At 40.9% G+C, this 18,376-nt stretch overlaps 1 protein-coding gene across 2 annotated transcripts in view; it reads left to right on the plus strand.

Moving 5' to 3' along the window:
• Positions 1–18,376, plus strand: part of CDH12 (cadherin 12) — an 852,174-nt gene that overhangs the window by 767,104 nt on the left and 66,694 nt on the right. For both annotated transcript variants that reach the window (XM_084620075.1, XM_084620076.1), the window contains 2 exons: positions 719–838; positions 5,204–5,371. In XM_084620075.1, the coding sequence (XP_084476201.1) occupies positions 719–838; positions 5,204–5,371 (288 nt within the window). The remainder of the gene's footprint in view (positions 1–718; positions 839–5,203; positions 5,372–18,376) is intronic.

The following is an 18,376-nucleotide window of genomic DNA, read 5'->3' on the forward strand; positions in this document are numbered from 1 at the left end:
CACTAGTAACCTCCCTCCAGCCTGACAGTTCACCATTCAGTAGAACCCGTTGTAGATTCCCCTTTAACCAGTTCCTTATCCACCTTTCAGTTTTCATATTCAAATTTCATATTGATCCCCATCTTTTTCCAATTTACCTAATAATTCCCTCACATGAATGTCAGCAAACTCTGCTGATGATTTTGGTTTGCAAAGTGTTGGGACTCCCAGGTTGCACTTGGAGTTTGGTGTTTATGCAGATTCAAACCCTCAAAGCCAGACTGGTAAACTGCATGGTCCCCAGTGAGTGTTGTAAAACTGTCAAAACACACAAGAATACCCTCCCTCCAAAAGGGCATAGGTGGGCTCCCCTTGCCTTTAGACATCTCTTGAAGGGGAAATGGATTATCCTATTACTCCCACACATATTTACATATCTAAGGGTGGGCAACTGGCCTGCTTTCCCTCACAACACCCCTCCTCTCCAAATTGCTGGTAAGTGTATTCTGAAGCATGGGTGCCTGCCCACCTTCTCTTCCCTTCCCCGTCTGCTGCAACTGCTACTTACATTTATGTCAGTATTTAAGTCTCAAACATTACATTGTTCTTGCCCTGTTTCCAAAGAAGCAGGAGTTACAGCAAATGCCTTCATCAAAAGGGGCTAAGCTATACAATATGTCAGCAATATTCTGATCTTTGTTTTCTTTTGGAAATTAAAACATCTGCATTTTTTTTCTAGGTGCATATGTACTTCAGGTTAAAGCTACAGATGCTGATGATCCTACATATGGAAACAGTGCCAGAGTGGTTTATAGTATTCTTCAGGGGCAACCATACTTCTCCATTGATCCTAAGACAGGTAAATGTTTCATCAGCAACAATATTATATTGCCCTTTCAAACATTTAAACTTTGATTAAACATTGAAGTGGGCATTATTATTGGCGTGTTTAGAAATAAATACCTAATGCTCCGATACACCCAAAGGCCAATACATCGTCATACATTTGCTTTGTGCGCAGACTGGGTTTTGAATAAATTGCAACCTGCCATGTAGTTTGGAATGCCTAAAGTATGTATGTGTTGAAGAGGTCTTTCCTGGTGCACTGTTACTTCCATGTTGTTAAGATTACTTCTGTCTTTAAGTGCTGTTCAGTTGTGTGTTCTCTCTTTTTTTTTCCTGGATGTTTTGACTCCAAATCTCAAGTCTTCATCTTGTTGACTCAATTTGCAGTCTGATTGCCTAGAATGAAGAATACTCTAGCAAAAAGAAAAGGAGTCCTTGTGGCACCTTAGAGACTAACCAATTTATTTGAGCATAAGCTTTTGTGAGCTACAGCTCACTTCATCGGATGCTGTAGCTCACGAAAGCTTATGCTCAAATAAATTGGTTAGTCTCTAAGGTGCCACAAGGACTCCTTTTCTTTTTGTGAATACAGACTAACACGGCTGTTACTCTGAATACTCTAGCAGTAATTCTTGTGTTGCATGTTTTTTAACTTGAGAATGTGGACAGCTGATTGGTCCCTGCCCTCTTCTTTTGCTAGGGCACAGGATGTTGGTCTGAGGTTGTTAGATGTGTTGTCAGAGAAGAAATATTTTATCGTGCCCTACATTTTTAAATGCCATTCCTGTTTCTATATTTAATAATTCAGTGAACCTAGAATGTACACACTAAATGCTACAAACTATATCTTGAACTTGCAAGGAATAGTCACCCATATGCCCTTTTCAACAAATGGAATTTCTTCTCCCAGTGAAGCTGTACTTGAATGTCAGATGGCATGTTAAAGACTTTCTCACAGATGAATCAATAATTGGAGATGGGAGATGCACAACACTGTTAGTGCAGAATCTCCAAAGGGCACGTTCCTCTGTCACATGCTCCATTTAGCAGTAGATCATATTGCAGGCTGGCTCGACGACTCTACTTTGAAAATCAAAATCTGACTTTTTCAGACACCTGAAAAAAAATCTTAATCTTAATGCTTATTTTTGGATTAAATCTTGTGAGAAATGGAGAGGAATTTAAAAGTGAACTGAAAAGCTTTAACCGGCCACAAGCTGAATTCAGGTATCTATATTTCTCATGTAACACCTGATTATATCCCCACCAGCATTCCCTGCATTGTTTTAGATCTTTGGGGGTATTTGCTGCCTTTTGTTACTCAGTATTGAGTGGAGCAGATGGGGAAAGCTTACATAAGAAGAGCCCAGGAAAGTCATGCAGAGGGGAAACCCCATATATCACACATACCCTATCAACCCCTCTGAACATGCTACTCAAGTGGAACTAATATCAGAAATGAGCATATAGATTAATGCTACTCTGAGCAACATTAACTTGCAATATACAAGGGTACATGAAAGCCATTAGAGGGGTTATATTCACACCAAGAGAACTGCTCACATTAGTATTAACTCATGAACTTCGTTACAAGATCAGGCGCAGAGGCTCACATACTCAAAGTTGTTCCATGTGGACAGATCCCCGACTCTCCATTAAGATCACTGGAGATCATCCAGGTGCAGGGCCTATCTGCATAGAACTCATGATAGGATTGGGCCCTGAGCTTATACTTGTTGGTCTTTTGGCAACCCCAGGGACGTTGTATGTCGGTTCACATTCACTATCTGTATTCCTTGCAAACAAACAAACAAACAAACCCTTTTAATATTATTCAATTCTGCAGCCCTCTTGGTTAACGCTAAAAGATTTAAAATGGTAAAAGCTGGGAACATTCAGTGCAGTACTGAATCCATGTAGATCTAGCATTACAATAAGCCTTGATTTCAAAATTCTAATATTTTTTGTGAAGAGGAAGAAGAAATGCAATGGGTTCTTTCCTGTTAATCATTATTCCATATAATGAATTGCTCTAGTGAGATTCTTAAATGTGCTCTCTGAAACATCCATATAAACACATGCTTTTTTATAGAAAATGTTGTTTTTCATGTTTATTTAGTCTTTTAATATAGAGTGCAAAGTGAATGAAAATATTGCCATTGGACTATTTTTGACATTTACATTATTCTTATTGATTTTTTATTGGAGACAGAGATCTCTTATTGGAAAAGCTACAGAATGCTTCCAACTTCCAGACAGGAAAAGCAGTGGGTGATTAGGAAGTTCACTGCTAGAGTGACAACCAATTGTTTATGTACTGTAATCCATTAGGAAGATTTTTAACAGATTTAAAGCTAACCAATGCTATCTTAAAACATAATGTAAAAATCAAGGTGAACTGCACCTCGTGTTCATGAAATATTCTCTGCTTGTTTCTTTGAGTGCTGAACACATCAATTTTATTTATTTAATTATTATTATTTTGCTCTCTTCTACTAGTATAACAAGGGGAAAAAATGATTTCCATCGTTGTTTACTCCTTGGACTTGAGTATAAGAAATATGTTGTAAAACATTTCAGGAGGTAAAATCATGGAAAGGGGAAGAGGTTTCAGTGGAAGCCTGATAGTGTTGTCTCAATTTACAAAAGGACTTTTGCCACTAAAAAAACCCCAAAGATTTAAAATACTTCCCTTTCTGTTTTCAGTCTCCAATGACTCCCATTTTTAATGATGCTAGTAGGGCTTTTTAGTATTTTATTCACTTTTTAAATATGTATTTTCAGTTATTTTTATAATCCTGGAGCTTTAAACTCTACCGTGAAAAGTGGAGCCTTTTGAATAGCATTGAGTTTTTGAAAAGAAAAGAATCACAACCCTTGTTTCAAAACTATGCACACATATGCTTAATTATTTCAGACGTTAGTTATTATTTAGTGCCCTAACTGCCATGCTGAGGAAGAAGGCAGTACATTATTTTCAATAATTGTTCCTATTATCATCAATGTTGCAAATGAAAGAAATCTTCATCCTTATACAATCAATTTTATTAGGAATTTTTGATCAGTTGAACCAGTGGTGAATCGAAGCCAAAGTTATTTTTAGACTCCTAGCAAGAGTTATAAACTAATTGATTCCATTCTTACTGGTTGACACACGAGTTAATTGCCAAAGAAATAACAAGCATCCCAAGAGAGATTTTTTTCTTATCACTCTGTGTACATTGTAACAAAAGGGAAAAAGACAGATTTTAAAACCAACCAGCCTAATGTTCATAGATAATAATTTCTGAAATAATAATAATCCTTCTCCAACTGGCTTATTTTATAACCACACAGGCTGTCTGCATTAAACTGCCTGTATCGAACCATTTCTGAGAAATATTGTTTAATTATATTGCATTATACAGTGTTGGCTTATGACAAGGTAACATACCTTTTCCCATGAATTTGGTCACAGGAGCCTACATTTTTAACATAAAAACGTTATTACATCAATGTTTATATAAAACCTTTATAATTATTATAAAAATGTTTAACATAACAGAAAGAATGCTACAGAAGGTATAGTTAGATGCCAACTGTTCAGAGTCACTCAAGATTAAAACACAATTGATTAATGACTAATTTTGTGTTTGCAACTGCAGGTAGGATATTTACCATACTCTATTCAAAAAGTGCCTGAGCATTTTCGGCAATGGCTGTAGCAGGTGAACATCGATACTTTTGTGACCAAACCCCATTTTTTGTACAGAAGGATGTTATCTTGACCAATGGAACCTCACTACATTGGTGGTGATAGTGGATATTTTGTTTCAAATACAGGAGAGACAGTCTGAGAAGTAGTGATGACAGAGACAGTCTGAGAAGTAGTTAGTGATGACTACTCACCACTTTCTACCTTTTTTTTTTTTTTTGGTCTACACCTCACCCCTTCTTCTCCCACTCATGTCTCTGTGCTTTTAGCCACACTGCCCCTTATGACTTTTCCATTCACTCTCTTCTCATTCACATCCCTAGTGAAAATACACTTGTCAGTCTTAATCCACCATCCAAAAAAACAAACAAACCCACATTTTGGATGGTGGATTAAAGTGGGGTGGGGGAGACAGCCCCTGAAATACTACTGTGTAATCAAGCTTCCTTCTGGTCACCCACTGAAATCAATGTGAGTCTCTCTATGGGAGCTGCTGACTACTGGGCTCTTTTAGAAATCTGAGCACTTCATTCAGGTATCTAAATGGGAACTGCCAGTTGATGAACTCTTTGCGGAATCTGACCATCAGCGTACATAGGAAAGAATATTATTCTGTAAACAAAACCTTTGCCAAGGCGTGGTTTTATATATATTGTGTTTCTCTTTTCTTTTTTTCCCTCCAAGGTGTAATAAGAACAGCTTTGCCAAACATGGACAGAGAGGTCAAAGAACAATATCAAGTCCTCATCCAAGCCAAGGATATGGGAGGACAGCTGGGAGGATTAGCTGGAACTACCACTGTAAACATAACTCTCACCGATGTCAATGACAACCCACCCAGATTTCCCAAGAGTATGTTTTATTTTACATACACTAATTTCGAAAGGAGTGTAGTTTATAACATCAGTGTGAAGGCTCCCTTACAGAATTTCTTGGGTTGGAGGCCAGACAGAAGGGGACTCTAATGCATGACGGAAAATTATGGACTGGATCTTTGCTAAGACAAGAACAGTTTTAAAGAACACAAGGCCCAATCTTGCAAGTTGCCAAACATCCAGTGGGAAATGAGGGTATGCAGCATTTTGCAAGATCAGGCCCATAGCTGGTAGCAGTTATATTTTTTTATAACATCAGTTCGGGACATATATTTTATCCAGGGAAAGGTGATGTCACTCTTCAAATGTCTCCTGATTATAAATGTTTTACATTCGAGGGTGGGTCACACATTCCTGGCCCTTTTATTAAAGGTATAAGCTGGCATTGTTCAAAGAAACAACTAAGAAGCAATATTTGGTAGAAGGACTACTAGTCAGAATAATTGTTGTCATTAGCAGGTGCAACACTGTTGTGCCATCTGGGCCCATCGAGGTTAAGTCTGTACTGGAAAATAGTCATAGAATCGGAATAGAGATCATGTACTAAAGATCTTTATATAAATTAGTTGGAATCAGGCTTTTCAGAAATGTACTCATTTTAAAAGGTTGTTTGATAGGGTGGTGATTTTCAGAAGCACGTGCAGCTCTTTTTGAAGACTACTGGAATTGTGAGTGCTCATGAAGTCTGAAAATCGAGCTTGTAAACTTGGGTAGTCGTGCCAAACTATTAGGGTGGGATTCACAAACGTATTTAGGCACCTAACTCTTACTGGTTTCAGTGGGAGTTAGGAATCTAAATACCTTGGTGAATCCCACCCTTAGTTGCTAAATGACAGTCAACAAGACAAACTTCTATTATTAGATTAGAATATTTGAATGAACAATTTAGTGATGGCACAGGAGTCTTGTTTTTGCCACTATTTATATGGTTCTACCTTGTTTCGATTACATTCCTACATGGTTTTGATTACATTCCTACATTCCTTACATTCCACACTGTAATTGCAGTACATATAACTGGCTCTTTGGTGACAGAGGCTTCAGATTACACCTATGTCTTCGTGAGACTATTGTTTTCTTTCCCACATTTATTCTTCCCACCTTCCGGAATGGAATTCACTGTATTTCTGGAGAGATTCAAGAACCTCCCTCAGAATATCAAACAGAGATTTCCAGTGTGGCAAGGTTCACAAAGCTCTTCTTCCAGCAGATTTTCAGTTGTACCTTTTACTCTCTCTGCTACTATGGGCTTTAATCAGCCCCCGAAATTACTTTATGTGACCATCTGTCTTAATAGACTGAAACATTTCAAAGTGCAAAGGAACAAAATATACTTTTTAACAAAAATAGAGACACCAGGAGATTATTTTTTACACTTCCAAAAAGACAGCTTTAAAGGTCTTATTTCATGTATGTCTGTAGTGATGACTTTTTAGTCCAGTCAAGGCTTTATGCAGTGGTTAAAATATCAACAGATCAAGTTTCTGCTCTTCTCTGCATACTGAGAGTTGTAAACCTTTTCTCTCTTATTATATCAAATGTCAGAAGTCAAGAGCTATAGCTCTTGATGAAACAGATGGGAATAATATCTGAGGTGCACAGTGTGTAATGGAAGTAACATACATTTAGTATGGCCAAAGGCTAAAATGTGAGAGAATGATATTGGGTATTCCTTTCAGTAAGAACTTGCATAATCAGGGTAACCATGTCACTGAAACAGTCTTTATTGGGTGTGTCACAGAGGGAACAGGTTTAGCTTAATGAAAAGTAATGATTACGGCTTTTTCAGAACAGTAATAGCAAAGGCGCTGCTTAATGGGGACTCTCCCATTGGCATAATAGCTATGGCCTCTCACAGAGGTGGATTAGCATCAGTGTGCATTTTTCACATCCCTGAATGATGTAGTTATACCAGAGTAATTTTGTAGTGTGGACCTCCCCTTAATCTGGACACCCACTTGAGATGTGTGATTCACAAAGTACTTAGGTGCATCACTCCTATTGAAATCAATGAGTTAGGCACCTAGGTACCTTTGTGAATCCCACCCTGGCTTGTCACAATTAATGCGTTTCTAGTGCATATTTTTTGTTTGGTGTTAAGCCTCCATATTAGGCCCAGGCGGGCCAGGCCCTGAATGCCTTCATCTATTTCAATAGGAATTGAGAGATAGAAGGTGAGTGACATAGTATCTTTTATTGGACCAAGTTCTGTTGGTGAAAGAGACAAGATTTTGAGCTCCACACAGCTCTTCAAGTCTGGCAAAGGTAATCAGAATGTCACAACTAAATACAAGCTGGAACAGATTAGTAAACATAAGGAGTTAACACATTGCAAGAAACCATTCAAGATGAAGTGGGCAATTAACACCTTTGCTGTCATAGGTAGGACAAAGGAGGGTTAGTGGGTTATAGATTGTTGTAATGAGACACAAAACTAATGTCTTTATGGAGTCCATGACCCAGGGCAATTGAGGCATTTGGCATCTCACCAAAGTTGCTCAGGACCATACAAAATTGGGTCCATTAATAGGGCAACTACTCTTGTTGCCAAAGATGCTGCACACCACATTATCCTACAGAGTGAGAAACTATTCATTACAATAGAATAAGGTTTAGGCTTATTTTCTGAATTCAGTTAGGACTTTTTTTCCCAACAGAAGTGAGATAGCATATAGTATTAATAGTAGGAAGGAACTATACACTGATAAATAATGGATTTTAAGCTTGCCAAAAAAATTTCAAGCACACACCACTTTTCTTTCACTGAGGCTCCCTTAAAGAGCTAGGTGGGTTTAGACAGGATAGCAGATTCTAGAGATGAAAGATTATTGACTGTCCTGCTAAACATGGCATTTTTATTTAGGAAATACGCTTTTGAAAGTATTCAACAGAGAAGTTCCTTCTTGTGTATTTTTAAGTAATGAAGGTGGACCAGTGAGAAAACAGGAAAACCTTGAAGCATTATAAATCTGTGATTGAGCTGTTTGTTCTGCAGGTAACTCTTGACCCACATTTTGTAAAGCAAGATAACCTGCTTCCATGGACTTTCATATAACTGGAAGGATGAATGGTTTTAAAGTTTTCATTAGTAGGAATATGTTTCCATAGGGGTTTCACATGTCTATTATGACTAACTCTTCTGATTATTCTTCCATTCTAAATTATGGAGCATGATTCCTAGATAAAGACAGAATACATTTGTAAACACGGAGACCATCTTCTCATATCCAAAGGTCCTTTATATTACCAAAGAGGCGAGGGAGTGAAAATGTGGTCTGTAGAATAAAGCTGATGTCAGGAACAATTTAATCAAGAATGTGCGGTAATACATCTTCGGGGAAAGAAAGGAGACTTTGGATGGAGAAGACTGGGGGTATGTCCACGCTTAAAAATGGTACGGTTGCACAGCTAAGCCTCTGTAGTGCTTCAGCATAGACAATACCTATGTCAATTGGAGGGGTTCTCTCGTCAGTGTAGGTAATCCACCTACCTGAGATGTGGTAGCTTAGTTGATGGGGATTAAGGCTGTTTTAACTACACTGCTCAAGGGTGACTATTTTTCATACCCCTGAGGGAAGTAGTTATGTTGACCTAATTTTCTAGTGTAGGCCGGGTCTGGATGAAAGCAATTCACATTCAGATGTGTTTCAGCTAAAGGGTATTCTCACTCTTCAGCTAGTAATGCATAGGGAGAACTGTTTAAGTAAAAAGACAATTCAGCACATTCTTTCATGAAGCTAATGTACTAAGCCTTAACATGTCAGCTAGCCTCCAGGATGATTGTGGCTGGCTTCCAATTGTTAAAATAAGCTTCAGAAGAAGTTGATGGGATGCATTTACTTCAACATTTAAATGACAAAAGCTGTATAATTAGCTGGTATAAATTATACATTATGGAATCAAACCAATTAAGTGAAGTGGTGAATTCATATTTTGCAATGTTGTTGTGCTTCAGCTGCCCTGCCTCTTTCTTCTGCTCAATGATGACAGAGTGAACGTGAAAGCAATTCAGAGAAATAAAATAGTATTTATAGAACAATAAATGCTCATAGAAACAGTCTGGTTCAAGGAAACACTCTTTTTTATTATTTTAATAAGATAAATATCCTTTTAGAAGATAACATCCCCCACCCCATACAGAAAAAGAATCAATCAATATTTTAAAAGTATATTATTTTCATTCCAATGCTAGCAAACACGAGACCACCATAAAATGTCTCTCTTGGAGGTTAGATTAGTTATTTCTTTAAATCCTGACACCCTCTTAATTCACCTTTTACTGAAAAAAACCCTATTCAGATAAAGAGTTTTGTCACATAATTTGCAAGTCCGTATAAAGCATTTGACTGAGCATGCTCTTGGGTGCTGTAGCAGAAGGATGCACTTACTGATTTTAATGTGTATTACAAACTAACAAATTAGCATTCCCAGCACAACTTGGGATAGGTAACAACAGTATTATAGTTTTTTCCCCATGTGTAAAATGAGACTAATTGAGACCCAGCTCAGTTATGTGATTTTTCCCAAGACTGTACAGTATGTCCAGTCAGTGGCAACATTGAGACTAGAACCTCGGTCTCCTGCCTCAGTCCTGTGGCAAGTAAACAATGCCACATTGTCTATCAGTCAAATGCAGCACTATGATTTCACAGTTATGGGTGTACCTACTTGTTTAAAAAAATAACATTTAAAAAATCCTCTAATCCAGAATATATAAATAAATAAAAGTAGCTACATCTCTATTCAGTTTTCCATTTAAGCCAATTATTTTTAATGGAATACCCACCCTATCATAGCAGAACTTCTCCCAAGCTTCCACTGAGATCAGCTTAGTTCTTCAACAGTTGATTCTGTCTTTGCCGAAAACTCCTTAGATAGTTGTTTGTCTTTGATAGTCAGCTATCAACATTGTATGTTCCTGATCATGAAGAATCTGGAAGAATGAAAAGTTCTATTTAAACTGAAGAATGCAAGGACACCTTTAAAACATAAACTGAAATAAAAAGTGAGGAATACTTTCAGAAATCTGGAGAGAGAAACTTTCAGGTAATACATCATCTCAAAATGTTTAACATTTACTGCTTTTTTTGTCTGCCATACTCTTACTGAGTTTATTTTGTTTTCAGCTCTCACAAAAATAAGCAAGTGAGATGAAGCTTTCTGAAAGGCTGTTTGGAATATTGACTGAATGAAATAAAAGCCTCTGTTACAGTACTCAAACAAGATAGACTGAGCCATCAACAACATCAAAGCAGGTAAACAAACAAACAAAAAAGAATGTTCCTTGGCATTATGCAATGAATAACTATAGTATTTAGATAATTTGTCAATAGAAAAAATATAGTACTGTGGTACAGTACGCACTGTATTCCCAGAATATAAATGGCACTTATTTACTGAATAGTGGTTAGAAGATAAATATTATCTGTATCTTATAAAGATGGTGTTATTAGTCTATTCTTATTCAGTTCGTGAAATGGGGTTATTTTCCCCTACCATCAGCTTTAAGTGCTGGCTGGCCATTAACAGCAAAATGTGTAGGTTAATTTTGAAATGTTTCATCATTGCAGGAGACTGTCTTCATTAATAACATATCTTATATCAGTTGTTTTCTGGATGAAAGGTGTATACAAAAGTGCTTCATAGAAGTTCAGCAACCTCTGGGTGGAAACATACCAGTCATTCCACCCAGCTTGCTTTCTGTGAGGAGATATGAAGACATTATTCTGGGGTATTTAGGGAGACAGAATGAAAATTACCCAAGATTACACATATCAGAAACCAAAGTGAATTCCCTAACTGCTGGGATATTGGCTATGCTTTGAAGCAGGAACAATAGGAACTTGAACCCAGGTCTCCTACATACCAGCTGAATGCCCAAGCCACTGGGGTGTTCTGGAATGCTTGTTGGTACATCCTCCATCTTGACCTGAGCTGAGAAATGTTCTTCAAAGCTGATACATTTACTCAAAAAATTCAGGGTGCTGACAAAATGGCATTTCTCAGTGGAAAAAAGTATAATGCAAGTTTTGTTTTTGTTTTTTTTCAACCAGTTCTACTGAGCACTTTTGAAAATCTGGCCACTTATTTATTTGTCTACATGAGAACTAAGCAGTTATGGAAATCTGGCTCCAAATATATTGTGTCAGGTTACGTCTCAAAGAAAGCCACAGGAGAAGACCAGAGGGCAGAAAAACACTGCAAGGGATCCCTTCAGAGTTTTCCATTGAATTCTCTCCAAATTGTTATTTGTTCTTTGAGTGATTGCACATGTCCATTCCACTGTAGGGATGTGCCTGACAAGTGCACAGTTGTCAGAGAACTTTTTCCCTTCAGTAGTACCTGTTGGGATATCTCAAGTGCCTTCTGCCACTGGACACCTTCCCCGAACTCCTCAGTTCCTTCTTACCACCAGTGATTATTGTTGGAGTGCTTCCCATCTTGCTACTGCAAGTTTTCCCTGCACTCTTTGCTTATAGATTATTTGTTCTCACAGTAGCTAGTTAAGTAGAAAGTATAGTGAATATTAGATTTCAGATTTTGGTCCAAATTTGAATCTTGGTGCTGGGACTGGAGCCATGCCTCACTCTGGGGCTTAAGTCCTGCCAATTGTTTGACAGCTGATGTCAATCAGCAACTCACAACTCAGCTGCCTAGAATGTTTGGGGGAGTCCCACATCAGTGACAAGTTGTAAAGAATTTAAGCCTTGCTCTAAAAAAGATAGAGCAGTGAGATTTAAGTGTCTCCTTATGGAGGCAGCATCCCGCCCTCCATCAGAGCCGTCAAGTTCAAAGCGTACTTCCTTTGGCACTGTATTGTATGGCTCCAGTACGGAAGAAAGATGTGGATCTTCCAAGGAGTTGGTCCCCCATTTAGCAAGATCATGGGTACCAAGGCCATCTAGCAGTAAAGAGTCAGGGAGAGACTCTTGAAGAGAAACGTACACCAGAGCATGCCTCTTCTAGGAGGGGGGGGCAGAATCTGTGACTCCAGAACCTGTGCCAGGGCATTGAGGCCGACACTTGAAGTTCCTATGCAAACACATCAAACTCAAAACCCAATTCTGGGTCCTGACAACGATTGAAACATATTCAGCTGCTGGAGGATTACTCAAATTTTTGGTACCAGTGTCCCCATTGGAGGAGGACGGGTTTCAGCCAATACCAGTGACTGTGTTTCCTACACCAGCTCCTCACCAGCATATGGTATCAATACCCTCTACACTTCTGGTATCAAAGAGGATGGTAAAATCCAGAGGCAAACCATCGTTAATATCCCTGGTACTGCCAACCCCAGGCTCAGCTCTCTCCTGTCCACACAGGATCTGCTCCACTATTATCACATTACTCTGAGTCATCTCCTTTGGACTTGGAGATGAGGTCTTGTGTGTTCCATGTGAGATGGGATGTATACCCTCCATCACAGCCTTGGGGTCAGTCCCAGGAGTGGGCATATCTCAATATCGCCCAGTTTCAACCTGCCATGTCATCAGTGGGACATTCTTAACCAATTCCAGAGTGGGCCAGGCCTTGGTGCAGCCAACGAGCACCATTGCGGTCTTTGAGACAATCCAAGCAGCAGCTATGGCGCAGATCAAATAATGATACACATTGTCGAGGAGTGCCCACTAACCAAATTCAAATGTGGCCTCTGAGAGCTTCATTTGACCACTAAAAACACTATTGCTTGGCTCAGTGAATATGCAAACACTAGATAGATAAATAAGAGGCAATGGTCTGCACAAGCATGGGACCCACCACCACCATGTCAGTGGCCATTGTGGACACTGTGGAGTGACCCTCCCCATGCTAGAACTTCCCCTCATCTGCTTGAGTTGACTTCCTTGAGGATGTACCAAGATCATCAGCACCACAGACAACATTATCTGATGCCCACTACTGAGCAGCTGGAAGTTGTTCAGTCAGCTCGTCTACCGCAAGAAAGAGACCAAATACTGCCTCAACATCTTGGTGTGTCTTCATCCAGATGAGACTGTAGAGATGGTGAGTGATTCACTGCCACCAGAGGATTACAAGTCTCACCAAGAGCTGCCTAAAAGGGTGGCCTCAGTATTACAAATTCGGGTGGAAGAGATCTGCAAGAAATCCCACATGCTAATCAGCATATTAGTTTCAACAGCGCCCTCCAGTGTAGCACTTCTGATTAATGAAGCAATTCTGGAGTTGATCAGTACACCCTGGCAGATTCCTCCTTCCTACATCAAAATGGTCAGAGAGGAGATACTATGTCACTTCCAAGGGTTTTCATCACCTGTTCTCACCATCCCCCAGGCTCTTTGGTGGTGGCAGCAGCTAACGAGCGGGAGAGGCAGGGGTGCCAAGCATCGATACTGAAGGGGAAGGAGTCAAAGAGATTGCACTTGTTTGGTTGTAAACTTTATTCAGCTGGAGGGCTGCAACTTAGAATTGCTAACCAGTAAACTCTTACTCATTATGACTCCACTTTGTGTGAAAACATAATGAAGTTTAAAGACAGGTTACTGGAGGTCTCTGGCAGGAATTTAGTGTGATGGTGGAAGAGGGCTAGCTAGTGGTCAGGACAGTTTGGACATGGCAGACTCAGGAGCTCAATCCATGTTGTCTGCCATATCTATGGGGAGATGTTCGTAGCTGTAGTCTTCCAATCTCACTTCTGACGTACAGCAGACCATCCAAGATCTGTCCTTTAAAGGTCCCTCCTTTCTGGAAAAGATGGATGATTGGCTACTAGCCTGTAAGATATCAGAACTTTATACCTTGGCCTATACTTCATTGAGAAAAAGGGGCAAGAATGATAGGAGGTGACCACCTCCCATCTCTTCCTCCTCTGCAACAAAAGGTTCCTCCCAACCAGCAGCCCAGACTAAACATGTCTGTCAAGGGAAATATACCAATTCCTACAGGCCCATCTGTTCCTACCCAAATGTTTTCCACTTGTCTATCTCAGTTCCTCTGTGCTTGGACTCACATCACATTGGATCAATGGATCGTAACCGCAGTGGATCTGGGATAGGCCCTATATTTGTTTCTCTCTTCCCTTCCCATCCCCTTCCGTGTCCCTCTTCAGGGACCACTCAAATGATACCATTCTTCAGTGGTCGGTCCAATCTTGTCTTCTAGAGGGAGCGTAATAGGTGGTTTGGAGGGCTGGGTGGCATTGTGATTAGAGCGCTTTGCTCTCAGCCCTTGCATGATTGAGGAGACTCAGTTTTTAAGTCCAGGGGCATATTGAGACCCAGGCCCTCCCTCTCCATTATGTCCCAGCTGAGGGTCCTGTGTACATCAACACCTGAACAGCAGGGACTCCCATCAAGGAGTCAGAATCTGCTGCCCTGGGCTACTCCCTACCAGTATTTTCAGTTTGGGGTGTGGCCCCTCCATGGGTGCTGGAACAATTTTTATAGTGGGGGTGCTAATGATGGAAACCATGTATTTGGTGTTTGTTATTACTACTTCAAGCCAGGGGGTGTGGCAACACCCCTATTTCGAGCACTATGGGGTCTCTCTAGTCCAGATTTCTGGGCGGCTTGCTTCCTGTACGGTAGCTTGGGTGCCAATCTTGTGTGGCACCTTGTCATGGTCCCAGGCTCCTTCAGGTGGGGCAGCCATCAGTTGGTGCAGACAAGCCCCACAATGTCTCTGGAATTCACTCATTCACTTGCCTCCAGTGCTGGAGGTTTCTTTACAGTCTCCCTTGGCTGGGGAGACAGTGCTTGCTCCCAAATGGCTGTCCTGGCTGGCAGGCTAGTAATCCTTTCCCTCAGGTATGGGGACAGCTAGCTCCTGCTTCTTTGCCAGTCAGCCCTGAACTGGGCCAGGCTCTCTTCTTTTCTCCCCCCACTCCAGGCTTGGCATTGGCTGCAGATATAACAGGGCAGGGCGAGCTGGGCCCAAAGGCTCTCTTTAACCACTGCTGTGCTGACTGGCAGTTTCTCTACTTCATCACAGGGCACCATAGGGGTCTTTGGGGGAAGGGGTTTTATTCTCACTATTTCCTTATTCCCAAACTAAAAGGTGGTCTCAGGACTATTTTAGATTTGATAGTTTAATAAATATCTGAAGAAAATAAAATTATTCCTTTCCTGGAACGAGGGGACTGCCCTCAACTTAAAAGACACTTACTTTCATATAGTGATGTGTGCAGAGCACTGGAAGTTTCTCAGATTTATTTTGAATGGAAACCACTACCAATTCACAGTACTTCCATTTGGTCTGTCAGAAGCCCCTTACATTTTCACAAACTGCATGGTGGTGGTAGGGGCATATCTTCAGCAGCTGGAGAGCCACATGTTCCCCTTCCTGTTTGACTGTCTGGCCAGTCCAAGTCTCAGGTATTGTCTATCATGATCATTGTCCAGTCCATCTTCAATGTATTTCGGCTATTACTCAGTTGAACAACTCAAAGAATAGAATTTATTGGAGCACTCCTGGAGCCTATGCAATCCAAAACATTCCTGTCTCAGTCAGCATTCCAAACACTCCAGGGCCTGGCCATGGAACGAAAAGCACATCCCGTTACCACAGTGCACAGTTGCCTCAGACTCCTGGGGCACATGGAGCAGGTATCTATGTAGCACAACACGCCAGACTACACCGTAGAAGGCTTTGGGGGATAGCAAGCGTCTGTGCATGTTCCCAGTTGACATAATCTAGATAGACTGGTTCACATATCCAAGGTAAATTTTGTCCTCTCTAGGCTAGTGGAAGACCCTCCTCATAAAGTCTATACCAGAGTTCCCTTCATTTTGCTGCAGCCAATACTTATGTTAGTCACAGATGCCTTGTCATTGGGTTGGGGGGCACTTGTGAGAGCCCTGAAAACTCAGGTTTATAATCTTCCCAGGATCTGAGGACTCCCAGATATCAGGAAGTCACATGCTATCCATCTAGTCTGTTCAGCTTTTTGTCCATCAGGAGTGCTGGGGGTGTTGCAACACCCCCTGGCTTGAAGTAGTAATAACAATCCAAATATGTCTTCAGAACCTCCAATATAAAAATTGTTCCAGCACCACTGCTGTCCACATATTGTGGGGAAAAAATCTGCTAGTGTTAAGGGAGAACACAGCAACTATGTGCTATATAAATAGATAGGAAGGAGCACATTCATTGCAACTGTGCAAGGAGGCAGTTCTACTGTGAGTTCTGCATACCCAATTACATTCACCTGAAAGCTGCTTACCTCCCAGGAAAGCAGAACACATTGAGAGGTCATCTGAGCAGATCTTTCTCCACTCACCATGAAAGGTCACTACATCCCGACATGGCCAAATCTATCTTTCAGCTGTGGGGGACTCCCCAAGAGGACACATTTTGCAACATAGGCCAACAGAAAACATGATCGGTTCTGCCCCGGGGAGTGGTGGGGGAGGCATGTCACAATTCAGCTTCATTGACTGACGCTTTCCTGCTACAGTGCAAGAACTCCCTGCTGTATGCCTTTCCTTTGATACTGTTCATTGTCTAGACTAAGACTCTGGGCAATCTGGACCATGCTTGTCTCATATAAATAGTACCAGCCTGGCCTTGGCAACACTGATCATTTGGTCAGTGAGACCTCCTCTGCCTTTCATGTTGGACCCAGATATGATTTCTCAGGACCATGGCCATCTGCTCCATCCCAACTTGCAAGCCCTCTGTGACAGGTCCTCCCCTCGGGGTGCCATCTAGAACTGGGATACCACTGAGCCCACCTGACCCACCAGCCTGGGTTCCCTTTCCACCCTGTAATGCTGTGACAAGCTGTCATAAATATAAAGGGAAGGGTAAACCCCTTTGAAATCCCTCCTAGCCAGGGGAAAGCTCCTCTCACCTGTAAAGGGTTAAGAAGCTAAAGGTAACCTCCCTGGCACCTGACCAAAATGACCAATGAGGAGAGGTAAACCCCTTTATATTTATGACACAAGCTGAAGACACGTTCCAGGTCTCACACTTTCACCAACACACAGGTAGGGACACACCCAGCTGCAGCTACACACAGATGCTGAGATCAGCTCTGCATGAGAAGGCTCAGCTAAGGCACCTCCCAGTTGTTAAGGTACACACCCCTCTATGCAGGATAAACACAAAATTATACCATCTTGCACTGCACAGAGAACTGTACAGCGTAAGCTCATGAAATTCGCTCCCTTCCTCAATATGGAGGAAGATATGCAACAGCTTTTTACCCCCAAATTATGATTTCCACACACTGGTTTTAGATAAAACAAATGGAAATTAATTAACTAAAAAAGGATAGATTTTAAGTGGTTATAAGTGATATCAAACAGATCAGAGAAGATTACCTTAATAAATAAACAAATCCTAAAACTGAGCTTAACACACTAGATAGGTAGATATGAATTAGCAAATTCTCACCCTGATTGATAAACAGGCTGGCAGGTTCTTAAGGCACAAACTGCCTTTCCTTTTCAGCTTGACTATACCAGGTTTTCACACACAGGTTAGAAATCCCTTAGCCTGGGACCATCACTTCTCCTTCTTCAGTCTTTATTCCTCAGGTGTTTCTAGGTGTGTTTTTTGTAAGGAGAGTGAGGTCCCATCATTATGTCACTGTCCCCCTTTTATATCTTCTTTCCACTTGCTGGAAAGCTCTTTTTCTGTGACCTGGGTCAAACAGTTCCCATTGTGTAGTGCAGTCTCTGAGAGGTTTCTATTGTACACGGTTCCTGGGGTAATTCTTGTGCCTGTGTGCATTTCCTCAATACGCCATTAACATTGTTTGGCCTTTTTTACTGTTGTACCTCAAAATCTGCTTGTGAGTGTTTTCAATCACCCAACATGTTTCAGTAACACATACGTAGCCTAACTTCACATACAACGATAGCACATACAATCCAATGAGATATGAATGTACAGCAGAAGAAGACTTTTCAAATGATACCTCACAAGCTAAGTTCTGTCTAAGCTGCTGGCCATGCAGCTGCGCAGCAGTTCTATTAAGGGCCGCACCTCTGGGCAGAGGCACCCCTCCCCAGCCCCGCCC

Source organism: Lepidochelys olivacea (genome assembly GCF_965140295.1).
Source record: "Lepidochelys olivacea isolate rLepOli2 genome assembly, chromosome: 2".
Lineage (NCBI taxonomy): Eukaryota > Metazoa > Chordata > Testudines > Cheloniidae > Lepidochelys > Lepidochelys olivacea.